The sequence below is a fragment of the Eutrigla gurnardus genome (genome assembly GCF_963514095.1).
Source record: "Eutrigla gurnardus genome assembly, chromosome: 5".
Taxonomy (NCBI): Eukaryota; Metazoa; Chordata; class Actinopteri; order Perciformes; family Triglidae; genus Eutrigla; species Eutrigla gurnardus.
This window is the reverse complement of record NC_139919.1, coordinates 28,943,612-28,971,538: the sequence shown is the minus strand read 5'-3', so window position 1 is coordinate 28,971,538 and position 27,927 is coordinate 28,943,612. Positions and strand designations below refer to the sequence as shown.

The following is a 27,927-nucleotide window of genomic DNA, read 5'->3' as shown; positions in this document are numbered from 1 at the left end:
TGATTATAATGTAGTGATTTAGTTTGATGTGTTTGATGGTCAAACGGCCACAACAGTGTGCTTCTACCTGATGACGTCGCCACCCGCTGGGGGACGCCAGCTATGACGCAACACCGCGCAATAAACCCGTCATAGAATGTAACACTGACAAACATGCAAAACAGTTTAATAGAAGACAGGGGGGGGGGGGTCCTTGGATGCCCTTGCTCTTCCTCCAGCTGCTACCTGCCTGCTCCTGTTGGACGTGATGGCGGCGGCCCCGAGGGTCGGCGTTATTGAGACGGCCGGCCACCATCGATCACCTGTCACAGGTATGGATTAGAGCAGAGATCAATGGGACAGCCTTCCAGTCTGAGGTATGGCGAAGGGAAAGCAGCCGCTGCCTGATAATGGGTCGACCCCTGAGGTCCAGTGTGTGTGTGTGTGTGTGTGAGTGTGTGTGTGTGTGTGTGTGTGTGTGTGTGTGTGTGTGTGTCTTAAATCAGTATATGTGCTGGATTATAAATCACCAGGTCTCCTTAAAAGCTCCATTTTTTCCAAACCGCCTCAACTGAACACAAAGCAAACTATCATAATTAATGTTATAAAACCATATTTTCACCCCTAATTGCTAAAACAAGCACCCAGGTCCTTGGGTGTCCAGCACCCAGGTCCTTGGGTGTCCAGCACCCATCTTGCCCAGTCGGTTTATCCAGCCATGAAAGGAGTTACCATCGACTTAATTGTCTCAGAACAAGTGATTCCAGATCATTTCCACACGTTCTCTGCAGGAATGAATTGAAACGTCTCGTGTTTGGTGGATTTCATGGAGAATACAGATAAACACGTTACTTCAGGCCACATGTGTGCAGCCATGATTCACACACTGGTGTTGTGATCACATGACCAATAACTTGATTTATTTGAGTAGCTGGTGAGGCGATCCAGAGAAATGAGCCTCCACACGGGAAACACTGTGACTCCTGGAGGTGTTTGACGATTTCTACCACAACACACACGAGCAACAACAGTCTCCACACACACACACACACACACACACACACACACACACACACACACACACACACACACACACACACACACACACATATACACACGCACAAAGTTGTGTAAAACCAGTTTGACTTAACATTGTGATTATCCACTAAACAGTCATTAATCAGTGTTTTTTGTGTAAAAGGCGTTTCCATTCCAGTGCGATCACAGGTTCAGATCATCAGATAATTCTTATTTTGTGTGTAAAAACCTGAATATTAAAAGAAAATAATCAAGGCTGTAATGACTGTGCTCTTTGGCTGAGCTGCACCTCTGCAGGAAAACAAAAGTTTATTTTTGCTGTTTTGTAGCATAAATACAAGTCAAATGTGATGCAATGATTTTGAAGAAAAGAAAGAACAATATTTACATAAATTTAAAGCAATTTTTTAATTGAGTTGCGGCTACTTAATTATCTTACTTTACACCATTCGGTTGTAATGGTTCTTGTTTGTCTGAACCTGATCCGTGTCTCTTACCAAACTGGTTGAACCTGTGGACCAAGGAACCACCACCCGCCTGCAGCCTCAGGTCCCTGACTCAGATCCCTGCTCAGGTCCTGACTCGGTCCCGGCTGAGGTCCTGACTCAGGTCCCTGCTCAGGTCCCAGCTCAGGTCCCGGCTCAGGTCCCGGCTGAGGTCCTGACTCAGGTCCCTGCTCAGATCCCTGCTCAGGTCCTGACTCAGGTCCCTGGCTGAGGTCCTGACTCAGGTCCCGGCTCAGGTCCCTGACTCAGATCCCTGCTCAGGTCCTGACTCAGGTCCTGAAAAGCCGGGCTCAGTGTCTCATACCAAACTATCTCTAGGACCCAGTTTCTCCTCCTCAGCCTTTGTAGTCTTTTTTATGCGCGTGCGTGTGTGTGTTAGCGCGCGCGCGTGTGTGTGTTGAGATGAGGGAGACTGAGATGTGCTGCTTCTTGCTTATCACGATTCACATCCGAGCTTTTCACAGCTGAACGGGGGGAGATGCTGCTGAACAGGGCGCTCTGAGGCCGGATCCGCTCCCGCGACTGCATGCCTTTTATTTATTTACACCAAAAAAAGAAACGAAAGAAGCTCCCATTTCATTTCTTTCCATCTCACTGATATCATATTTTTTTATTTGATTAATTATTAGTGTCACCGTGCATGCCGGGTGCATCGCTGCTGCTGCTGCGGGACTATGATCCATCAATGCTCGCAGCTTTGTTCTCATGACACACCGGCGCTCACCGAGTCTAAACACGGGAGACGATTTCTATTTTAACTTTCCTGACATCTTCGACGTTTCCAGCTGCGGCAGGTACTTTCTGCACTTGAGGTAAGTCTTTTTTTATTTATTCTCCTCCTCCTCCTCCTCCTCCTCCTCCTCCTCCTCCTCCTCCTCCTTCTCCTCCTCCTCCTTCTTCTCCTCCTCACCCAATTAGACACAAAGGAATTTTTTTTAATTATTATTATTTATCATGTGGGAAATATGCTGGAAAGCGTGAGAGAGGCACTTTTCATCTCCTCATATGATTTTAATATCGTCTAAATTGATGCTCCAATTTTGTGTGATGTCCAGTGAGTGGAGGCGCGAGACGTGTCAGTGAATGCTAATTGCTTTTTGTGCGCGCGCGCGTGTGTCGCGTGCTTAAAGGGAATCCCCCAGAAATAAGTGATGGATATAATGCCTGCATGCATGCACGGTGTCACACGTATGGATCCGGTGGCATGTCAAGCCGGTTTAACTGACCCCCCCTCCCCCCCGTGGCTGCAGCGGCTGCCCGGCTGCGTGTAGGTGTCGGAGCCGCCATGTGGAGCAGAGAGAGCGCTCCTCTACTCCTCGTCTGCCTGCTGGCGCTCACAGCTCTCTGGAAAACCAGGTGAGTCCGCGGGGGTCCGCTGGGGGTCCGCTGGGGTGGGTGGAAATGGAGGTCCCCCCTCAATTTATCAAGTTTTTATCGCATCGGACTCATTAGCCGTGGACACTCAGGGAGGCAGTTTATCGCTGGTCCCGCCATTAAAATCACCCGGAGGGCATGAGTGTAATTATCGAGCCCATTCTTAATGTAGGCCTCGCAATCCATACTGGTTTAAGGTTATTTAATATCGCAAATTTCATAGACCAGCATGCTTTTATTGTCCATGAGAGGGCATTAAAGCAGCTGTGTCCCTCTTTTTTTCCCTCCCCCAAAGAGAACCTGTCAGTAATTGGTATTTAATAATAAAATTAATAAAAAAAAAATATATACATGATATGTGATACTTGTTTTAGCAGAGGCAGGTGAGACATTAAAAAAAAGATAATCTGTTGTCATGAGTTTGGCTGGAGGCCTTTTATTTATTTATTTATTTTTTACAGGAAGACATTTTGACACACCGCTCAGTTAGCACCTAGCTACCGATTCATTGAAGTTAGCATGCTAATGTTTACACAGAACATAAAAAAATCACTGAACAGATGAGAATGAACGGTTGTTTTAGGGAAATATGATCATGCTTTTCTCTTTCTATGTTAGGAAAATATATTCTACAAAAAAATAGCTTTTCCGACAGCAAATGTTAGCATGCTAATGTCTACACAACATTAAAAAAATCCCTGAACAGATGAGAATGAACCGAGGTTTTGAGAAAATGATGGTTTAAATGATCATTTCCTCCTAAATTAGGAGAATATATTCTACAGAAAGCATTGCCACCTGCTTGTTTTTTTTAAACTGATTGGTTAACTAGCGCTACAGCTAATGTTGACACAGAACAATAAAAAAAATAACTGAACAGAAGTTAATCTATGGAGATTACGGCAGATATGATGGTTTAGAAATCTGATTCTGTCACAGAGGTTAGGAAAATATATTCTTCAGAAAAGCAACGCTACCTGCTTTTTAAGCTAATTGGCTAACTTGCAAGAAAGCCTTATTAGCTGAGTCAGCTAATATTAGCATTTTAATGTTAGCATGCTAACATTAACACAATAAAAAAAATAGCTGATTGAACCGATACATTAGGGAACATGATGGTTTAAATGATAATTTCCTACATATAAGTTACAAAACAATATTTTTATTGTAAAAGCAATGCAGGTTTGATGCTAACCGGGTCTAAACATAGTTTGGCTGTGCCGATGTATCGTTGGTATATTGAAGAACAGATTGTAATGTTACATTAGGCTTTTATTATTTATTTGTTAGGCTATACAATTAAAAGAAGGCTACATTAATCTAACACACGTCTGACAGTAATTAAAGGAATGTGGTCCAAGCAGGAAATACCCAGCTGTGTTAAATGATTAATATTGTATCACATAACCCTGCTTAAAGTAAAATATGCCCATAACCTGTTACACCAGAGCTGTGAACATATGTCGAGCTTTAATGTAGGACCTTATCTGAATTCATTTACCATGAATCTCTAGCTCCGATTAGATTTGCATATTCAGTTTTTGGCTTGGAGATCAGATGGCTCACGAATGTTCTGCCTTGAACTGGGTCATCCATGTGGATGAAAAACAAAGTGTATGTGTGCGTCTGTGTGGGCATGTATGAAGTCTCTGCCAGATAATGACGACCTCCCCCACCCCCCACCCCCTTATAAACCAGGCCTCTGTGGAAAAAACACAGTTATGAGTCTAAACACATTTAAATTTAATCAAACAAATGCCTGTTTGTTTCAATGCAACACCTCGAGTGGTCACGTTGTGATTGTGTGTCCGTGGACTAGGTCAGTGAATGCCGACGCCACATCCGATGCCTTTAAAACCAACATCACCCTGTTCACGCGGATCCTGGACAGCCTGCTGGATGGATATGACAACCGTCTACGGCCGGGTCTCGGGGGTAAGCAAATTATCCTTTATCCCTACGGAACGTCATATCGTTCAATATCCCTGCTATCGAACTTCTCAGCTCCCATGGTGTTATGAAACCAGCATGTGTGTGTTTTTTAAACAGTTGATGGCTCATTTGGAGTGAGAACACTTCATTTAACATCAGATTTGTAGCCCAGATAACCTTTGGCAACAATCCCCTCCAGAATAAACTGACAAGCACAGTCTGTGCACAAAACATTTAGGTTATATAACACTCCACTTCCTGGAAAGTCACAGCAGCCAAACTGGCCACATTTAACCCTGCGTTCGGCTACACTCTACTGAGTTTTTCCAAGAAAACGCCTGCCGGATCTGTCGGATGCTGGAGGAAATGAAAGTGTGGGTGCGGTGTCAGTTGTGGTTGTGATGCTGAATTGACTGGAGGGACGTGGTGGAAGTTATGATGTGTTGGAAAACCTGGATCTGGATCTTTCTTACCCCCATCGATCTGTTCTCGCTGGGATTCTATCTTTTTTAAAGGAGGTCATGATGGTTAGTGTTGATTCAGTGGAAACTGCTACACTCTGAATGCCAGCTATATATATATATATATATATATATGACAGTCTTCGATATTCTTCACTCTCTGCGAAAGACGCTCCATCCTCACCTCGCCCGTCATCCTCCTCCATGTTTGGCGTCTCATTTCCAGCTGGCCTCCTCACCCCAAAGCTGAGCTCCTCCCTCAGGATTTGGTTCCATTTGAAATTCAAATTCCTGGGGCCATCAGCCGAGTCCAGGAGCCGCCATATGGGGAGCAGACCTCCTTTAGCTTGGCAGTGCTCAGCCTGTACAACTGGACCTACAGACATGGTGCTGTCTAGCTCGTTTACTGTGTAGGAAAGCCGTCAGTCGACACTTTAATTGACTGTATTTCATGGAATTTTCCATATGGTAGCAAAAATGAATCCTCGAGTGTGTTTTTGTGATGTTTTTGATTTGGGCCCCGACACTTTTGACAAGATTGTTGTAGTCCATTGGAGATTTATCAGCTATATCGCTTTACACTGCATTAACTAATGATTCTCCTCCAGCAGACAGCTCTGGAGAAGTGAGCGCGTTTAAGGCAGACTTAGGGGAGATCAGCCATCTGAAATTAAACATTTAAATAAAACATTTAGACCCTTTTTTTATCCGAAGTGCATACATTTTTACCGGCGTCCCGGCGGGAGGACGAACTCCCGTCACTCGAGATGTTACATCCATTAACGTACAACGGGGTGCGACGTCGAGGGGCCGGATTCAGGCTCCAGAACAGACAAAAATGACATCAGATGGAGTTTTCCACGTTGTAGACACATTAGATCTTTATGTCTCATCTGTGGAGGAAAAAAAAAAAAACATGCTCACGCTTCGCTGAGCCTGAGTTTGTAACACGTTTGTAATGGCTGAAAAAGCAACTCATCACAGCTGCATGAGTGTGTTCACTCAGACATACAGTATATTCTGGGATACAGCGTCGGTTTTCATGGTTCATGTAGTGTGTCACTCATATATATATATATATATATATTCTTGTCCCATGTCTCTGTACAGCTATGGGGTGTGTGGACAAAATAATAGCAACACTCAGCAAAGTAATACAACAAATCCTCTCTAACAAGACCATAAACTGCATCCTTTAAACTAACCCCAGCACCTCTCGGACGATTTGGTTCTCGACTCCTAAATCGAGGTGGAACGCCGCATTAAATGTTTATTCTTTTCCCCGAGGTGTGCGACATCCAAACCTTTCCCCCCTACAAGCACTCGGCTTGTCTTATAGCAGTGAGCGAGGAGTTGAAAACACTTTTACAGCTCCGACTGATGATCAAATGATAGAGATGGAAGAAGTGAATCTAGGGCAGAGGTTTTCTCAAGATGAGTCCACGTTTCCCCTCGGGGCTACTAGAAGGTTTCAGGGGAGAGAGAGAGAGAAAAAAACACAACTGTAATTGTTTCAACAATGAATGAATTACTGTGTGGGTTGAGGCTGCACATTTCTCTTGAGTTTATTCATAGAAAACACAATGTAAGCACAGCCATTCCATGCTTTCAGGGAAAAAACCTGTGATTTTTCTCCGATGTGGAGTCTGTAACGTAACTCCATAACATAACGTAGGACATCAATTGTAACCTTATCTGGTTTAATCCATTTCTTTTTCATACTTGTCGTCTGTTTTGTACGTTGAAGCAATACCAAGCTCTTTTAAAATGCAGCGATTGGTTTCTGTCACTTTGGCTGGAATCGATGCAGAAAGCACACAGTCGCTCCCACATCATCATTCGTGTGACTTCGAGGCAGCTCACTTCTGTTCATGTTCACACTTCTGCTCCTAATTTGTCATCTAGCTATGACTTCGCACTCAGAGCTTTACATCATGTTCCAGCTTTAAAGCAAGATTTCTTTTTATAACGCCGAAATACAACTGCTGCTTCTCCACGAGCACTAAAACCGTCACCGTTGTGTGCAACTCTCGATACCAAACGTAAAGAACATTTTTAAAACTACACTGCTTTCCTGGGAGTGTTAAAAACACTTGTTATCCCTCTGATATTCGCTGTGGTGCTCTGATCTGAGAACTTGTTTGAATGGATATTGGTTATATTGGTTGGACTGGTTGGATCTCTAAGTGATAATATCAGTGTTATGGTGACCATTGCTGCTCGTGCAAATAGTAAAACTGCCTTTTTTCCTCATCTTAAAAAGCCAGCAATGCTATATAAAACAGCACCTCACCTCCAGTACGACACATCAGGTGTTAAAGACATTTAATTAATCTCCGAAGAGTTAAGTTTGAACAGTTACACGGCAGGATGCACCGCCCCCAAACACGTCCAAGACCAATTAAACGTGGTTCAGCGGGCCCTTCTGTACCATGTGATGAAGACGATCTGAAGAGGATATCCTCCTCCTTGTTCCTATAAATAAGTGTCCTGACGTCCTCCGGCATTAAATGCACTCTCGATATTTTTTTAAATAGCAAACACGGGTTCGGCCCCGAGGCGCTGTGCTTTTATCGGTTCGACTGTGAGGACGCGGCGGTTCGTTTTGCTTGTGAATTCGCTCCACTCATGCAATGCAAATGGACTGGAGTTGTCACTTGGTGGTGGACTTATTGTTTATTCTTATGGGGCTTTTTGGAGACGGACTCGTTGCTTTTATGCTCCTGCACCGGCTGCAGCCGTGGCCGGAGGCTTCATGTTTTTGGGTCGTCCGTCCGTCCGTCCAGTCCGTTCACATGAATGCGTTTCATCAGGAAGGCCCGGCGGCACCTTCTTCAAATCTGGCACAAACATCCATTTGGACTCAAGGATGAACTGATTTGAATGTGTTTGCTCAAAGGTCACTGTGACCTCACCAAATATGTCTTCAAGGAGAAGAATGTATATGCTAATTATGGCAGATGCATACAAATGTCTAATAGGATAAAATGAATAAGTGAGGACGTTTGGGTCAACATGGATGTAAACTGGACCGGTTGGTGGAGGAATTAAATACCAAGGTGGTAATTCTAGTTTTAATCCTGTTGTGATAATAATAATAATAATAGTTTCCTTCACACTGTGGACACTGTTTAATACATTATTGACAATATAATGAATGATAAGCCTGCACATAAACCTGCAATATATATATATATATATATATATATATATATATATATATATATATATATATATATATATATATATACAACACAGCCCATAAAATGTATAAATAATCATCCAAAAATGGACAAAATATGGACAACAATCAATATGTCAAAAGAGCAAACAGCGCATCATCAATGTAAAACATGTCTTCTCATTTGAATGTGCAGAATAAATAAAAAACAGTATATATTACAGCAATTAGATCAGAAAAAAATGCTCATGAAAGGCACATATTTATCATTCAGTTCTAATTTATACAGCAAGCCTGATAACCAGACTCCTATAGAACACAGGCTACTTATTGTCCTAATAAATTGTCTGAATTCAGTCAAAAACATATTTAATCTGTATGTTTTAAAACAACCATCACTGATCTTTAGTATATTTCATGGCATTAAGCGTTGGCTGTGTCTGTCCTGACTAAACACAGAAATCTACACACAGGACCAACAACCGTGTGGAATATTATCATTATTCTGGTCTGGACGGCCGTGGATGGATAGTGACGGTAAAAGGACTTGATCCTTCCTACTCATTACATCATTAGAGCGAAGCATTCAACGTCTGACATTTAGACAAACTTACACGACGACACGAAGAACTATAACGCCATAAAATCTTCTCTGTATTCAGGTTCAGCCCTGAGAAAACACCTCGTGTATCCTGATCCAAGGAGAAGCAGCGTTTAGTGTCAGACCTGGTTTCCACTGAGGCGGTGTTCACAAAGAGCGTTTCCCTTTAAGCGAACCGAAGTAATGGAGGCCTCTGTGAGCCGTCGTGAAACCTAATCATTTTAAATAAGCCTGATTCGCACATACAAAGGCCTGGTTTGCATTAATATATGCACCCTTGCTAAATGGATTGCAGCTATTACCAGGCAACCTGCCACTTCCATTTGATTTACACGGCCTTATAAATAAGAAAGCATTTTGAGTCATACGTCCTGTTAGAGGGGAACTCAAACCCGTGCACGAGAGTGCTCCGACGGCGAGGAATGATCTCTTTAGGTCGTATCTGAGCTGCTGTTTTCACCGCGTAAAAACATGAAAGCTTTCTGAATTGACCGAGCAACGAGAGAACGAGAGAATGAGCGCCGGTAATTATTGAAGAGACGGAGAAAAGCAAGTGGACATGATGCTCGTAGCACATCATCATGAATCGGGAGCGTGTGAGAGCTTCCTGTCTTTATATACGCTTAAAATCATACTTACATGACGCCGTGGCTCACCAGGTCTAACTCACACGAGAGCTGCCGATGAATGGTCACACATAGGTGAACCTGAGTCTGTGCCGTGACCCCGGTGACCTCGTAAACACCGTCACACCGGGAAGGAGCGAGATGTTTTCCTTTGAATATCAGCGACGATGTGGACGAATAAACCGGTGGGTCTTCATTAAAGTACGGAGTCGGCTTTGTCTGAGACCGAGACAGGACCGAGTAAAAATGTGTTTGAGACCGTCCAAAAACGGTCCTGAGGCTGATCTGGTGTCCAACAACTAATGTTGCTTTCGTGAACGAAAATTATGACTAAATACCTTTATCACGTGAGGAAAACGAGACGAGACGCAACAAAGATGCTGGTCATGTGACAATAACATATTCATTAAATTCAGAGCGTCTTCTGTGTCTGGAATGGATGTATTCTTGAGTCTATAAGGTAACAATAATATAATAATAAATAACATTGTTTGAATTGTGAAATTGGTTTGGCTAAATACAACATTTGACTAAAGCTAGACTAAAATAGTCACAGACAATTCTGACTAAATAAGAATAAAATGCTCAGACTTTTAGTCGACTGAAACTTGACTAAACTAAAAATAGTGTGAACGTGACTCAAACTAATACAAACTAAAATGATAGCTTGAGACAAAGACGAGACTAAAACTAAAAGTAAAACAGGCCAAAAACAACATTACTGTGCACACTTCTCAGTGACAAACAAAAAAAATGACCTCCATATTCAGAACATTTTGGCACATTTAAATTTCAACATTGAAAGTTGGCCATTATAGGTTTGATCCCCAGAAACATCCCAAACACAGAAAACGTTGTTTTAAAACTACAGCAAACAGAAATACGACAAATATTAACAGCCAAACCAACTTCTGTCGTTTGGATCAAGAAGATCATTTAAATCTGATCCCAAAAAAATACCCCGTCTTGTTTTGTTTTGCTCCATATTTCACTGACCTTTCTCGTCACTCCTTCACAATAAAAGCCTCCCTGGGAGTGTAGCAGGAGGTAAATGTTGGCTTTTCATTAACAGTAACTTAAAACGGCTCCAACAAGCTTGTAGGACATTAAAGTCAGTCATGCATTGGTAGGTAATCTGAATGGCTGACTCCGCCACTAAAAATGAAAATTACTTCACAGTACAGCACATTAAATACCTGTTGCAGAACAAACGGCCGTTCGTAGAAATTGGGTTTTATTTTGTGAAAAATCTTCCAGATTATAACTTTAAATTCTGTTTTTAAGTTTATTAAAACCCAGAAAGGGAATCCTAAAAATCTGTGACAAGTCAAGAGAAAATCCACTTTATTTTACAGGATTTCTTGTTGTTTTTGCCACTTTGGTGTTTGATGCCTGTGATTGTCTCATCCAGACAGGATCACCGAGGTGAAGACCAACATCTACGTCACCAGCTTCGGACCCGTTTCAGACACCGACATGGTGAGGGCTGATATTGGAACCTTTCATTTGTTTGTTTTTTATGTAAAATCATCTCTGTGAAAACACGACTAGAAACAGCATCACTCCAGAGGACAGCCACGTCCTCCATGTTTGTACTTTAAAGAGCAAAAAGATGCTTTATTTTTAGTATCATTTCAGCGTTACCTCCTCTCATAATTGCATCACCTTCCTCTCTCTCCACACACGAGTGGGACGAGTTTACACACTGCAGCACGACGTCTCTTCATGTGACAATTTTCATCTTATGAATTATTAAAAGTCCTCTTTTTATTCAAGTCACTCCTTTTGTTTATCCTGGGCTTCTGCTGTTTATCATTCTGAAACATCGTATCTCCAGCATCCCTTCTGCTGTCGAAGACCCATTTTCCAGGAGATTGATCTATTGATTTAGCAGTTATGATGTTGGGAGTTCGATGCAGCCTCTGAAAGAGACGTAAACTAGAGGGCACGGAGCTAAATATAAAACGGCACTCATGCGGGACGCAAAGTAATAAATCGTTAAGGCAGAAAACTAAAAATGGAAAATGGAGGAAATCCCAGATCGACTCATTTTCCCCTGAGGCTGATCCCTCCGCCACATTTCAGCCAAATCATTCCTGATGTCCCCTTTTTTTAAAAATCTTACAAACAAGCAGATAAACAGAAAGACAAACATCCTCCTCCCTCAGTTTCACGAGCCATGAGTCGTCTAATATGTAAGAATTAATGGTTTGCAAAAAGTATATTATTAATTCATGAGTGGTATAGCAAAATAGGGATTTATCACCAGGTTCTTTTATTGCAGTGCCCGAAATATATTCTTCCCTGACCTGATTGATTTATTCAGATGCCGTAGAGCAATTCAGCTGATTGCCGAGGTGGCCTGCTTTACGGGATCTACAGGATTTATTGGATGTCCACCGGCAGCCGACGCAGAGAAATAAAAGAAACAGAATTAGTGGAAAAAGAAGAAAACAGCAGAAAAGAAAGGTCACATTTAAAACCAAACAATCAAGCTTTGAGCAGACGAGGTGGAGTCTGGGTAGCAACACCATTCCTGAAAGGAGAATTTCACCACAAACTCGGACGGGAATCACAAGCAGTGACGGCGGATCGGACAGGTTTTATAGGTCGGGAGATGCTCTCCATACTTTGTGGTTTCCCAGCCTGTGGTACTCAACCCTGAGAACCCAGAAACACGTAAATCTTTACAAACACGTCACAGATAAATCGTTTTATTTGCAAAAAAAGAAAAGAGGTTGGATACTGTAGTTTAGGTACCAAACATGACTCGAATAGCAGGGAAAAAGTACATTTATTCTGTATTTATGGCACGATGCTCATGTTGACCATAATTAACTGTTTCAGCCATTTCTGAGAGGTCTGTAACAGAATACATTCATTGATTGGTTTTGGTCTTTGAAGTCAGGAAAGGGTAAGATTATATCCAAACTATCTGTTTTAAGCATCAACTTTGAAAACAATGTTGAAAATAGACTACCTACCTACCTGACTGCTCGTATTTCTGATAGATTTGTTGCTGTTTTCCCAGATCTCAAGTAAACTTTTAACCGTACTGAACTGTTGCTAAGCCCTTAAAGGAACCTTTAGTGTTGTTTCAGAGTCCAGAGATCTTTCTGTCAGAGGCCGTTCAACTGTGACAGGAAAAACACTCTGGGGGGATTTATCTCCCCCTCACGCTGCTCTTTTTTGGGTGTTTTGTTTGTTTCTTTGCCCTAAATCCTTTCTTGCGTGGCTTCTTCTGACAACAGAGGATTGCAGGTCAAGGGGTCGTCGTGGCCTCAGAGTCAGCTTAGGAAAACACCAAGTCAGTGAGCTGAGAGGAACACGGAGAGGAAGTTGGCTCACCTTGATGGAGCTTTTGGACAAATAGAGAAAGCTCCCGAGTGCACAGGTGTTAGAGCGGCAGGTGAAGTCAGTCGTGAAGAGCTGCTGCTTGTCGGCTCCGAGAAAACAGGGAGCAGAAACTGAACTTATTTTCAAAGAAAAATAACGTAATAATGCAGCTTTATTGTCTGCTCATTCCAGGAGTACACCATAGACGTTTTCTTCCGGCAAAGCTGGAAGGACGAGAGGTTGAAGTTCAACGGGCCGATGAACATCCTGCCCCTCAACAACCTGATGGCAAGTAAAATCTGGACCCCCGACACCTTCTTCCACAACGGCAAGAAGTCCGTGGCTCATAACATGACCATGCCCAACAAGCTGCTGAGGATCAAAGACGACGGCACCCTGCTCTACACCATGAGGTAACATGTTTAGAATGTATTTTTAATCCCTTATTTTGAAAATCAGGCTGAATTTTTCTAGCTGGGGAGCTTTTTCACGTCACGTATTCATATTCATATTTACGATGAAGATTCACCACGATCAACTCATTGTGGGTCATATATATCGCCCCCTACTGACAGAGCAATATATATATATATAGATATATAGGATATAACAATCCTGTATAGCAGCAGCGCTCCTCTCAGCTAACGCTGTCTAACTTGGACAGAATACCCACAATGCTCGAGTGTGTGACGCGATATGTTCAAATCTCTATTTTATGCAACCTGGCAGCTTTTGGTTGGTTGCGTACGATGCAGTTTTCACCGTGTTTACTTGATGGGAGGCGTCTTGAATAGTGCATGAGGCTTGTGAGGTCTTTTATTTTGAAACGAATCATGCTGTTTCCTTTTCATGCATTTGCAAAGCCTCCTGACTTTTCTGTGAATTGGATGCAGGTTAACTGTGCATGCAGAGTGTCCGATGCATCTGGAGGATTTCCCCATGGACTTTCATTCCTGTCCTCTCAAATTTGGCAGCTGTGAGTAACTCTGATGGAGGAACCTTTAAGTAAAATGATATTTTCTGTTTTTTCTTCTAATCACTGGAGAACTGGGTGAAGCTGGAATGCATGCATGACATACAGTAATTTAATAGATGTCAAATTAGAGGCAGATGAAGGTCTGAGTGGAAACATCACTGGGAAAATACAGGGGGAAACTACTCATCCAAATATTTTATTTTCATTTACTTAATGACTATTTTATTGCCATGCCTTCTTTACATTTGGATGAAGAATCTTTTTTTAAATTCAAGCTGAAATACAAAATAAATAAGCCCTTTTAGATCACATCCATGTTGTGCTCCTTTTTAACAATATTTGCTTGAAAAAAAAGATACAAAAACATCCATTTCTTCCTATTTTTAACTCAAAATCTTTTTTTTCTTCCTGGAAAACAAAATGTGACACCTGCTTATATCAGCTGGCAGGGGTGGGTAAAAAAATCGATACAGCAATATATCGCGATACTTTGCCGCCCAATACAATATAGATCTTCCAACTGCAAAGATCGATTTAAAAAAAAAAAGATTCATGTTTAGACGCGTTGTGAATGCAGTACTTTATCCTTTTCATTTTATTTTCAATATTTATTCCAGTGAATTTCATAGGAATTAATAAAATGGAGAGGCTGTTTTGAATGAAATAGTTTTGACTCAATTTGTCCTCTGATCAATATCATCTGATGTACATATACAGGTACTTGTGTTTTCATCTTTATTTATATCGCTATATATAGTATATAGTATGATATAGTGATATGTATCGTATCGTGACCAAAGCATCGTGATATGTATCGTATCGTGACCAAAGTATCGTGATACGTATCGTATCGTGACCAAAGTATCGTGATACGTATCGTATCGTGAGGTTCTGGAGAAGGTCATGAGCTCATCTTTTCAACAAACAAATCAAATTCCTCCCAAAGTCCGTCCCGTTAATGTGTCATGAAAGAAAGATGCTCTTAAGATGCAGTTTCAGCTCGAATTTAAGCCGCTTTTAAGATATTAATTTAAAAACAAGGGGCTTATCAAGTATCAGAGCATCAGCACATGGAGGATCATGTCTAAATGCCTTGACTTCCCGCATTCATTAAACGTCCCATTGACTGCCGCCGCATTAACGCGCTGACCCGCAGCATCTCACGAGCAGCTCATCCGTTTTGCAACAATGCGGCCGTCTGCAGCGCGACGTGATTGGCAGAATATTTCAACAGTTATATATTGAGGGAGAAAATGTGTTTTTCTATTTCATTAGACATTCATAGGCTAGCAGACAAGCTTTGAGATTTCATATTCAGCGTGACTGAAAAGGGCAAATGTCACTGTGCATCAATTGCTTGTTGGCATTTTATGAATTCCATCAGCCACTAAGACATTTCTTCTCTCTACGGCTTTCTTTTTTCTTCTTTCTTTCTAGAAGCTTCACACACAATGTAGTGGGGCTTTTCATTTGGGTCGCTGATATAATTTCTCGAAAAATCATATATATAATAGCTGTGGCTGCCCCAGATTTATCCCCTATGAGTTTATCCTCTTCTCTCGCTCTGTTTTTTTTTTAGATGCCTACACAATCTCAGAAGTGACGTACGCTTGGACTCGAAATGCCTCCGACTCTGTGGTGGTGGAAGGAGAAAGCTCCCGCTTGAACCAGTACGACCTGCTGGGACAAACGGTCGGACAAGAAACCATCAAATCCAGCACAGGTGAGCTGAGACCAGGAGGTCACCTCCCTCTGACCCCGTCGTCTGCAGTAAATGGTTCTCCAGCTCAGAGAATGTGTCAGAAATAGAAATAAGCCTGGGTTTAGTATTTTTAACACTTAAGAAATGATGAAGCTGCACTATTAAAACAGTTAGCTGGGTAGTTGCCAGCTGGCGTGCAGCACGATACGACGACGATATTTTACAACAAAATGCTGCGCAAGCTATATAATTTGAACCTGCTTGATTGTGTGGAATATAAATATCTTTATCATCTCAGTTGCAAACGAGTGTGAAAATCGAACTGTGAGGATTTTGTGCTTGTTTGGGTGGATGTTGAACTCGTCCGCCTCCTACGTGCTGCAGGAGAAGTTTCTGTCTTTTTGCTACTCGCTGTATTTGGCTTGAAAAGTGCACAGAGAAACATTACTGTGGCTTCCCTCTGCATGACAAAGGAGTTTGGCTTTGTTGTGTGTTTTGTTATTCTGCATTTTAAAAGAGACCTTCGACGAGCCGCTCCACTTTATAAACCAGCGCTTTGGAGAACAGATATTTAAATGCAGTGTCTTTGGATTTGAAATGTTAAATAATCATAGAAAAAGAAAGCGATGTATGCTGATTATTAGACATAAGGGAGCACATCTGTGTGTTGTAGCTGTCAGACACACTAACAGAGATGCTCCAGGGGGGAAGAAGAGCTGCTGTGTTCTTTGTGATTTAAGTGATTTTACGTCGGTGCCTAAAGACACAGGATTGTCTCACAAAGGTGCAGACATGCGTGAAATGACAATGAAAATCTATGTTCGGGGCCCGGGAAGGGAATATGTGGCATTTCCAATCCAACGGGTGACGAGCTCATTAGTGGACAAGATAATGAACTCTGGTTAAGTCTGGAGTTTTAAAACGTGGACTGTTTTAAAGCCAGGTAAAAAGGTTCTGAAGCCAGCTAGATATGAGCCTGTTATCGTAAAGTGCAAGCTTGACAGGCTGAGCAACAGTGGCTAAAAGGATGAGCTGCTATACAGTCAAATAACAAAAAGGTGTTTTAATGTTGCCTTGAAGCCTCGCTGGTCTGTACGGGATTATTAATATCAACACTTTCAACAAACATATTGTTCACAAAGTGAATACAGAAAACAGCAAACCCAATTACATAGAAAAATAGGCCGTAGTACGTAAAAGAAAAGAAGATAATGAGGGCTAAAAATAGAAGACGTTTCATGCAAACACACTGATCCAAGAAAGAGAGCCATAACTTCTAAAGTCTGTGAGGATTTCTCATCGTCGAGGGCCGGACTTCCACTTCAGGTCCTGAGAGGTTTGACTCCTTCCTGACATCCAGAGCTAACATGCTGTGTGTGGAAGAAATGGATGTTTCTCAAAGGAAAGTGGATTTTTGCATTCCTCAAAATAATATACACAAAACCTGATGTCCTTCTTTCAAACTCGACAGTAAAGACAGAAAAAAACCCTCTCAAAGACCATCTTGGTTGGTCAGGTCGGTCCACTAACAGCTCTCACCTCCTCTGGTTTGGTCTTAATGAAGTCAAATTGAAGAAATCAAAGGATTCTCGGTGTTGAAATGCTGCTTTGGCAGGATGCTATGACATAGCGTCAACATTAAACAAAGACATTGTACCATTTTTCACGATTCAAGCTAAATTCTGTCGGTAACTATCACGTCACGCCGGAAATACAGAGTGGAAATACAAATTGCAACACGGCTCTCCTCTCTGTCAAGCTCCAGCAGAATCGGATACTATAGCTAAGTGATGATAACAGCCATGCAAACAACCCCCCCGATGGTTATTACCTTAGAAATCAAGGCCCTCGGGGCTGCACACACACACACACACACCCGAAGGCAGGTGGAGTCTGCCAGCGTCACGTCAGCGCCCGGAGAGGATGGGAGCGGCTTTAAATAGGCCGCCAAGACCGGAGCGGCGAGCTGCGCCGGTTGTTTAACCGTCAGCTGACGCGGCGAGGATGACGCCTGATCATGTGACTTGTAACGCGAAATAAATGTTATCCAAAATAACACACAGTAAGAGGGGGGAGGGATGAGTGAAGACCTCGGAACACACCTGACACACGAGGCGAATTCAACAGACATGCAATCTAGCACAACGCATGTTGCCATGGTAACATGAGACCAAACTCAATGGAGGAAGAAGTCGGCTATGAAGCTTTAAATAGAAACATGAGAAATACGGGGGGGGATAAAAGATAAATCTGAGACGTTTAAACAGAAAATATTGTTCTGTGTCAGAATTGATTTGCTGATGTTCATTTTTTTTTAATTTGCGTTGGATAATTGAGTTATATCTCTTCAGATCTCCATCGGTATTAACATTTTTCACATTCAGCTTAGACGCCGCTTCGTTCACTGTTTATGAGTTATGAGTCCTCATACATGGGGAGGGGGGGGGGGGTGTCAAGGACCTCGCTGAGCCTCAAAACCACTTAGCCAGGCTGAGGATCTCCCCATATTACAATAACACTAATGAAACCTGGAACAATGCCAGCGTTTAAGTCAAGTAAAAAAGGTGCTGGTGGGAGGCGATACGAAGATCTGAAAGCATGTATTGTCTGTCACCGAGCAACAGCACGGATCTATTTTTAGCAATACTACTTAGAAGAAAACCTGAAGGAAGAAGCTACTCAAGAACAGTCCTTGTAGTGATCATCGTTATGGTGAGAAATGTGTAGGAGTGCTAGAATTAGTCAAGTTAACATCTTTAAAATGGAACCGCATCCCACCAACATTCTGACCAATCACACAACTGTTAGCAAGCACATGGTTGGTCCGAGTGTATCGTTTATTTATAATATATTCTTTGTTTTCTGTGCAACTAAAGCAGCAAACAGAACCTAAAATCCGCTTCAAACCTAGAATCTGTGTATTTACGACTGAGTTCATTCAAAGATGTGACTCTTGCAGCCGAAAGAATCTAAATTGTCCAACAAGCAATATTTTCCCAAAAGGCAGTGAGTAGTATCTTCTATTCTCTAAGAACTCGTATAGAATAGAGCAGCAGCACATTGATGTAGCTCTATAGATCTAGATGGGCGGTGATCTTATAAATCTATTGATTTTGATGTATTTCCTTCCTGTATTTGTCAGTTTAAACTTTCATGCGTTAACGTCTTTGTATTTGTATAAATCTGCTTGTTTGTAAATATGTGTCCACGCTTGTGATTGGTCGTGTGCTGCAAACCCCGCCCCCATTTTTATGTGAATGCAGCTGGATTGAGAGTTGCTGTTGGTTAGACCAGATAAAACCTGAAGATACTCTGTTTGTTGGACTCGCTTCGTCGTAAAAGCTTCGTAGATCTCAAACCACGCGTATCCTCTAACAGCATCCTGAACATTTGACCATCGCATGCAGGAAAAGCTTCTCCTGCAGAAAAGCCGACTTTCCCCCGCTTGCCTCCCGATCTCTCCCGATTGGTTTCCCCCACCAGTACGGAGTGCTTCCCCAGTGACTGCATCCCACTATCAAGGGAATCCCGCTTCACTTTCATTGAGTAAAAATATCCTTTCATGCACTAAATGCTGCTATCTAGGTTAAGTGGCGTTCGCTGCCACGGTGGAAGCAGAATGCCTGCCAGTGACTGTTTCTCCTGTTTAACTCGTCACTCCACATTATCTGATTGGCTGAATTTAAATTAATTATTCATCACTAGTGTGTCAGTGTTTGGTGTAGCGTACTCGTTAAACTAGGTCATTTGGCACGAACAAATGTGCTCTCAGGCTTCGTGGGGGGGGTCTTGCATAAAGCCAACCAACACACTCTTTTACAAAAGTCCTCCACTTTACAGCCGGACTTTTCCGTGTCGGCCGTGTCTGGACTTGTTACTTTAAAGCACTTAGCCTGCCGTCGAGCTTGTTGTTTGCTGTTAAAACATTTTTTTTTTGTTAAGCTGCATACATAATGCATCAGAAAAACTCATGACAGAACAGAATGTGTTATTTTACTTCACAGCAGTGTTTAATACAAAAAAGCTGCAATGTATAACATCTGGACAGGATTTTAGTTTCAGACGTTAAAGGAGCAGAATGTGAGGAGGTGAACGGTCGATGTGTTTGTGCTGCAGATAATCTGTTGAATGAGTTTCAGGTAGAGGGTCCAGATATAGGGCCGCCACGAAGGCTTTCTGTCAAATTAAAGGTTCAGGGTTCGTGCACGTGATAGTTGGCTGAGTGCATTAAATCATGGTAGAAGTAAAACACGTTTACATTTCTTGACTCGTGTTTTTGCAGCTTTAGATTTAATGCAACGAACAAACCAACAAACGGACACGCCGTTACCAGAAGAAATGTACTTTTTACCAGCCAAGGAGGGTTTTGGCGTAAGACTCTGTTGAGTTGCATTATGGGAAATGTAGGATCCGGTTTAGGTTGACCAGTTCTTGGGACTAAAGGTCAGGAATCCTCAAAAGCACTTTGCATTGCCTTGTTGTTGAAAGTTGCTACATTTACATTTACATTTAGGTCATTTAGCAGACGCTTTTGTCCAAAGCGACTTACAATAAGTACATTTGTCAAAAGAAGGAAACAAAGAAACCACGACGTATCATTGCCGATGCAGTAAGAGCTAAAAATAGAACAAGTGTTAGGTCCTCATCTGAGTAAAGTAGTACTTCAAGAGTAACAGTGCTACGATCCGAGTTTTTTTTTTTTTTTTTGTTTTTTTTTTTTTTTTTGCGGGGGGGGGGGGGGGGGGGGTCGAGGGAGGGTGTTAGTGGGTCATGCTATGTAGAGTCGAGGTGAAGTCTGAACAGGTGAGTCTTGAGCCTTTTTCGGAAGATGGCAAATGACTCTGCTGTCCTGACATTGGTCGGGAGTTCGTTCCACCACTGAGGCGCCAGAACAGAGAAGAGTCTGGACTTTGCTGAGCGACATTTGTTTGATTTCAGCGATGGTGGTACCAGCCGGCCAGCTGAAGTAGAGGAGCGGAGTGCTCGCTTCGGGGCATGAGGTTTGACCAGTGTTTGAAGGTAGGCAGGTGCCGTTCCATTGATGGCCCTGAAGGCCAGTGTCATCGTCTTGAATTGGATGCGTGCTGCAACAGGGAGCCAGTGGAGGTCACGGAGGAGGGGGGTCACGTGGGAGAATTTGGGTAGATTGAAGATAAGGCGTGCTGCAGCGTTCTGGATACGCTGCAATGGTTTAATCGCATAGGCCGGGAGTCCGGCCAGGAGAGAGTTGCAGTAGTCAAGGCGGGAGATGACCAGTGCTTGGACCAAGAGCTGCGTTGCATCCTTTGTGAGGAAGGTCCGAATCCTGCGGATATTGTAGAGGGCAAATCTGCAGGATCGGGCCACAGCAGTGATGTTGGGGGTGCAGGATAGCTGGTCATCGAGGATTACACCCAGGTTCCTCGCAGTTGAGGAAGGAAATACTGTGATGCCCTCAACAGTGACCGACAGGTCCATGCGAGGGCAGTCTTTCCCTGGGATGAAGAGGAGTTCGGTTTTATTCAGGTTAAGCTTGAGGTGATGTGCAGTTGTCCAGACAGAGATGTCAGCCAGACAGTCCGAGATGCGAGTTGCAATGTGAGCGTCAGAGGACGGGGGAAAAGAGAGGAACAGCTGGGTGTCATCAGCGTAGCAATGGTAGGAGAATCCATGCGATGTGATAACAGAACCTAGTGATCTGGTGTATAGTGAGAACAGAAGCGGTCCTAATACTGAGCCTTGAGGGACACCCGTGTCCAGAGAGCAGGGTTTGGACATAGAGCCATTCCATGTGACCTGAAAGGTGCGGTTTGCTATACAGATAAAATTGCCTTGCTGTGCCTCAACCTTATAAAATCGCTGGTGTGTCTCTTTAACTTCCCAACGTGGCCGATATTACCTGGACATGGGACGATATGAACATTTCAAATCACGATTATCACGTCCAAAATAATTGGGATTCACGATGTTATCGATATTAAAATGTCCCTGAAACTTACTGGAATCACTCAACACTTCACACTAGTGAACACATAAATTATAAGGTTTCCCTGCAGAAATAAAGGATAGATGCATTTTTAAAAAGCATTTTTGTATCCTGTATTTTTCTTCTCTACCATGATAGAAAGCTAAACAGCTTTTTCAAATACTTTGGGGTGATATTTGGGTTGTGTTGGCCTGAAATAAATCCCAGAGGAAACTTGCGGTGCCCTCCGTCGGACCGTCGACAACGTGGCGTTTCCTGAGCGAGTGGCGTGTTCCTGCCGTCTCATCCACGTTCTCCACATCGTAAAACACAACGGTGATTATCATCTTCACGCGATCATCGTAGACTCGGTCCTCCCTCTCGGTGAAGCGATCGTTGGCTTCTCCAGAGAGAAACATTCCTTTCTTGCATGTTTTCCTCCTCCTCCTCCTCCTCCTCCTCCTCCTCCTCCATCTACAGGCATCGGGGCTGGCATGCAAATTAAATTACAGGAGCCACAGAGCTCCTTAGGGTGCTGGGAGAGCTCCACTAAATTCCAGTGAGCATGTGTGTGTGTTTTTGTGTAAGGAGACAATAAGTCCTCACGTAACTGCTCGAAACGCCGGAAATGCAACTACAGAGCTACAGAGCTTTTAGCAAAATAAGCCCCCCCCCCCCCCAATGCTGAAAAGGACTTTCCTCTTGCCAAAAGACAGCGTGTATCAAGGCCTCCGTTTCAGCGTCGCAGCAAACGAGCTATGTTTCTCTGTTCTGTTGCCATGGAGAACACATCTTTTTTTTTCTCCTCATGTCTAATCTTGGCTTTTCTTTGAGATATCTTCCATTTGGACGGCCCGCCTGCTACCGCAGCATTGGCACGCTTTCACGGCCTTGTCAGCTATTAGGGCTTTGCTTCGGCGGCGAGGAAATCACGCCGCATACTTCTGTGTGTGTGGACGGATTCTTTGATCAAATATGTACCGTTACCGGCTGAAGCAGGCTGTCCAATCATTGTTCTCAGGCTGCTTTGGCGTCTTAGAGCAGCGTTCCACACTAACAGATCATGTTCTCCTGATGTGAACGGTGTAGGCAGCGGAGAGGGAGGTGGAGGGTTGCATCGTTACGCTTTAATGGTAGAGAGAAACACTTCCTATGCAACACTTTACTCATCATCTCAATAATCCAAAATAGGTTTTTTGTTGTTATAATCTCATCACACTTTCTTATCCTAAGGTTTTGTCAAGTTTTGGTTTGAAGAACGACGTCTTCTCTAATAATAACTTTCCCTCTTTTTGATTGATTGATTTGAGGAAAGAAGTATTTTCACTCTTCTTCATATTGATGGCAGTGGAAGAAGTAGAAATGTGTGTAGTTTTATTTCTTTACCGAGCTAAAGTGTTTCGTTACGATGGGGAAAAGAATGAATATGCAATGCAATGAAAAAGTCAAGTGTATCCTCAGATGAACCCGACTTCAGTGTAATGCATGTGTCCATCGAGCTTAATTAACCTGGCTAACCGGGCTAAACCAACTACAAACTGGCTGCTCAAACCTTCTGGGTAAAAGTACCGAAAAGATGTCACTTTCCTAAGATTTCCGGTACGAATACATGAACCATTACCCTGAAAGTTAGCGGCGGCGAGGCCCTGAACGAGGTTGGATCACGTCCTCTTCAGGTGTTGTTATATTCCCTTCATTAAATGACGTGACAGGAGGAGCCTTCTCTGCTCTCCACAGGTGAATACACGGTGATGACGGCTCACTTCCACCTGAAGAGGAAGATCGGCTACTTCGTCATCCAGACGTACCTCCCCTGCATCATGACCGTCATCCTCTCCCAGGTGTCCTTCTGGTTGAACAGAGAGTCGGTGCCGGCCAGGACTGTGTTTGGTAAGTAAACCTGCATCTCAACCTCATCATCATCAATTCCATCACACACAAGCTCCTGTGGGCCCTGTTTGTAAGCCGAGTGGAACTAATACCAGTGACCGGGTTGGCTGGGAGAAAGAAATAGAGAATAAAGTGTGTCCTCGGGCCAACAGTAATCCAAGTTAAAGCATTACTGAAGGTCAGTGGATCTCCGGGTGGACTCGGCTAACGGTGACCTTACACTGTAAAGACACAAAGGACAGTAACGCCTCACACATGTTCATGAATGGTCTACTTCCAGGTGTCACCACGGTCCTCACCATGACAACGCTGAGTATCAGTGCGAGGAACTCCCTCCCCAAGGTGGCCTACGCCACCGCCATGGACTGGTTCATCGCCGTCTGCTACGCCTTCGTCTTCTCCGCTCTGATCGAGTTCGCCACCGTCAACTACTTCACCAAGCGCAGCTGGGCGTGGGATGGGAAGAGCATCGTGACCGAGAAGGTACCGAGGAGAGAAACGTGTCTTTTTTACGTCGATAGGCTCCATTTTTTCACAGAGAATTCATTCACGAATTTAGCCCTCTTCTTCCTGGATTCCAAGATCCAACTGACGCGTATCCTCCATTCATGATGGAGTTAAAAGAATCCTGTTAGCTACCCGTGTTCCTGATTGTCGACCGCAGCTGGTTGCTAGGCAACGGGAGAAACCCGCGAGAATGGCTGAGTTAACCCCTCCGTAAGGGGGAGGGTTAGCTAAGTTCATTAGAAACTTAGTTTATTAGCTAAGCGGTGACAAAGCTCTCAATGACAAATATAAATGCAACGACTTGATTCACTTTAATAGAAAGTAGCCATATATGCAAAAAACTCTGAATCAAAGCAGAATGACCGTTTATCCAAATGTAGAAAATATGAACTCAAGCTGATGCAGACTGATTCATTCATCCGAAATTCTGAGAAAGACATCATGAATTATTCAGTTTTCATAAACTGCAATAATATGATTTTAACATGTTCATCCTGAGTCTTTATTCTAATGATGTGAATCCCATGACTCTATTAAAGGCCCGTGGGATCTTTATTTAAGATCTACTGCAGCAAATCTTTAAGCGTTTCTGCTCTCGGAGAGGAAGTTTAAGTTTAAGTCTGTTGTCCAACTATATATGTGACCTCCTCCTAACTGGACCGTAAACATCCTTGGAAGTAATAAAAGGCTGAGAACACATTTTCATATTTGGCCCTTGTGCTGATCCATCTGTTGCATCCTTCATTTCCATTCCTGGACGGATGGTGACGTTTCAGGGTCTAACCCTCGTGGCTCTCTCAACAGAAAAAAGAGAGGGCGTCCGTCATGAAGAAGAACAACGCCTACGCCGTCGCAGTGGCCAACTACGCACCCAACATCACCAAGGACTCCGGCACGCTCCCGACCATCGCCAAAGGCGGCGCGGCGGACCTGACCAAAGTTGGCAAAGTCCCGGACAGCAAGAAGACTTTCAACAGCGTGAGCAAGATCGACAGGATGTCGAGGATTTTGTTCCCGGTCCTCTTTAGCAGCTTCAACCTCGTCTACTGGGCCACCTACCTAAACAGAGAACCCATTATAAAGGACATGGTCCCCTCTAATTAGAGGCCACTTTAATGGGTTCTGGTCTTGGGGACTAAGAGACGAGTACCTCCAGCAACTGTGTACACACACCCACACACACACACACACACACACTTTTTCGCAGAGTGAAGTCCTGGATCGTTTTCTACACCGTCCGCAGCACTTTTTGGAAAAAGTACCGGCTTTTGTAAATGTGTACGTATATTTATATATTCATGGTTTCATGGTGACATATTGTGAGATTACTTGGACTTAGAGTGCATATTTCCTTCAACGTTTCCAGTTACAGTACGTGGCCACTGTACATACAAAATCAGACGACGAGTAGTAACACATAAACACCTTTTATTCAAGGTTACTTCTAACTGTGTTGAAATGTTCTGCTTATGCCCACTCTTGATATTACAGTATAAGGAACTGATTTTTTTTTTGTTTTATTAATTTATTAATTTATTTTCCTGTCCAAGCCAATGCAAAAACATCATTGTATGATATCGTTACGTTGTTTAAGTAGTTTTATTATCTGTGGCTGAAGGTATGGGGCTGCAATCAAACGCTGACCTCCAGAATTATCCAAACATTCCAACGCCAACAAGGAAAACTTCAAACGGAAGAAGCTGCAACGCTAGTGTGCTTGTTCACGCAACACCGTTCTGGTGCTTTTCACTTCAAGTTTGTGGTCCGAAAAAACGAATTAGAAGAAATGACATTAAGAAAGAGAGAATTAAAACAAGAAGTGTGTTTTCAGGCACGTCATATTCACATGAAGTAACTTTCATTCATGGCCAAAATAAAACACTGATGTCTAGACATGCGATCAAGTTTTATAATCACAGATAGTTTTTACATAAATTAAACTACAGCTTCGACCAAGTATTGTATGATAAGGTTTTTTTTGGCCCATGTAACAAACAAAGTGCCTCTTAACGCCTCCGACAGACAGGAGTGACATCATCACATTATACTTTTTTTTCTCCACCGTACAAATAAGTCGAGTACTCGCTCTCCTTTTCGCTCTGTTTTTGGTCTCCACCAGGAAATATCTGGAGATTTAACCTTTTAGATGTTCCGACTTTCTTCTCCAGCCAGCTAAGTTGCTAACTTTGTCTGCTATTTGGTATTGGGTCGAGGTTATTTGAGTTACGCAGTAATTGTAGCGCTTTAAAACCAAAACAACAAGCTACAAGAGGCTAAAAAGCTAAGCTAATTTCTTCTGAAGGTGCGTCATTATGGGAGAATTTAGAGATGGCAAATTAAGAAAAGCATGAATAAGAACGTGTTGCTGCACACGCACACTAATTTGCTTTATTTCTATTTCTGAGAATGTTTTGTACGTTTTTATTTTCTTCTGTACCTCTTATTTATTTTAGCTATTATTACTGGTTTAAACGTCTTTAGATGAACACCATATGACAATATGTGAACTTAAATGTGCTTTTTATCGGCCTTCCTGTGGTGCTGGTTACTCTGGAGGACAGCGTGGATTTGTGGACTAGCGCACCGTGGCGGTATTAATCAGCATGTCTGCCATTACAAATGTAGGTGATTATTCATATCCAGTGTCTCACAACACATTTCATAATCCCACTAATTACAGATAGGAAACGTTACCGCTTTGTGCCAATATGAACTCCAGTGAAATATGTGGTTGATCGTCACATTCCTCTGCCAGCAACTCTCCTGTGTAATGAGGCCTAAAGTTACAGGATACAGACATTTGTACACAGATCATAGATTGTCCATAAATATGGACGTAGACGTCAGCGATAGCTTTCTGAAGAGGCCGCCGGAGCTAGCACCAAGCAGCTAGGAGTTAGCAGCTAGGAGCTAGCACCAAGCAGCTAGGAGCTAGCAGCCAGCAGCTAGGAGCTACTAGCTAGGAGCTACCAGCTAGCAACTGGCATCTTTGATCATTCAGACGATTAGCTCACGACTTTTTCTAGCTCTCTGCAGAGTTGAAGTTGCAGATGGATTTATGGACGGTCTTTGTGATATTATAGGTTGCTAATAGCTGATATAAGCAAGCGTCATATTAAGTAGAAATAACATTTTTTCTTTATTGTTGAAAAAGGGGCATCATTTGTGAACGGTGGTATTACACATACATATATATATATATATATACTATAGAGACCAAAACATTGATTTCCAGTGTAAAGTTGGGCATTTTAACATTAACATTTTGGAGCCAGCCTCCAGTGGTCGTTTCAGGAACTGCATTGTTTTGCTACCTCGGCGTCGGCTTCATTTTTCAGCACTTCAAGGTTTCTGCTCGATGCAGATTGATTGTTGTTCACACTTTAAACTCAACTTTGAACTCAGAAGCCATACAGTCATGAAGTCATCGTGTAATCCACTTCCATCGGCAACGCAATCACGGGGACAACCAATGATCGATGCTGAAGGCAAATCCCGCTCCAGCCCCATACCGGCAATCTCACGCTCCTCTGCTGCCGTACGTTCTCTTCATGAAGTCATAGGGTTTTGCTCCACATCAATATTTGTACTTAATTTAACTTAATTTGACTCTTGGACCAAACTGTGCATGAAGATGAAAAATCTATCTCTAAGTTTTTTTTATTCATTTATATATTTTTTGAATCATGCTGTCGGATATGAATTATTTTGAATTCAAATTTTCTCCAACATCCCGATAGAATCTTAAACATTCCAGATGAAATGATTGTTCGCGGGGTGGATGCTTGATTCAGTGCACAGTTTCTAATAAAACACATATCATTTCAATTCTTTACATCTACTTTGTGTTATGATTTTTAATCTGATGCCTTAT

At 42.8% G+C, this 27,927-nt stretch overlaps 1 protein-coding gene across 1 annotated transcript; it reads left to right on the top strand.

The window, feature by feature from the left end:
• Window positions 1–1,992: 1,992 nt before the first annotated feature.
• gabra2b (gamma-aminobutyric acid type A receptor subunit alpha2b) lies at window positions 1,993–27,927 on the top strand. The gene is made up of 10 exons (XM_084009180.1): window positions 1,993–2,335; window positions 2,774–2,879; window positions 4,717–4,832; window positions 11,110–11,177; window positions 13,227–13,447; window positions 13,928–14,010; window positions 15,590–15,733; window positions 23,394–23,546; window positions 23,827–24,029; window positions 24,858–27,927. Exons 2-10 carry the CDS (start codon window positions 2,809–2,811, stop codon window positions 25,155–25,157), a joined length of 1,359 nt encoding a protein of 452 aa, XP_083865306.1. The 5' UTR covers window positions 1,993–2,335; window positions 2,774–2,808; the 3' UTR covers window positions 25,158–27,927.

Excerpts from the sequence above, each read along its gene's own strand:
- gabra2b (XM_084009180.1), top strand. The coding sequence starts at position 2,809 with ATGTGGAGCAGAGAGAGCGCTCCTCTACTCCTCGTCTGCCTGCTGGCG. Across the intron at positions 14,011-15,589 it reads TCCTCTCAAATTTGGCAGCT|ATGCCTACACAATCTCAGAA; the intron begins GTGAGTAACTCT and ends TTTTTTTTTTAG. Across the intron at positions 24,030-24,857 it reads AGAGCATCGTGACCGAGAAG|AAAAAAGAGAGGGCGTCCGT; the intron begins GTACCGAGGAGA and ends CTCTCTCAACAG.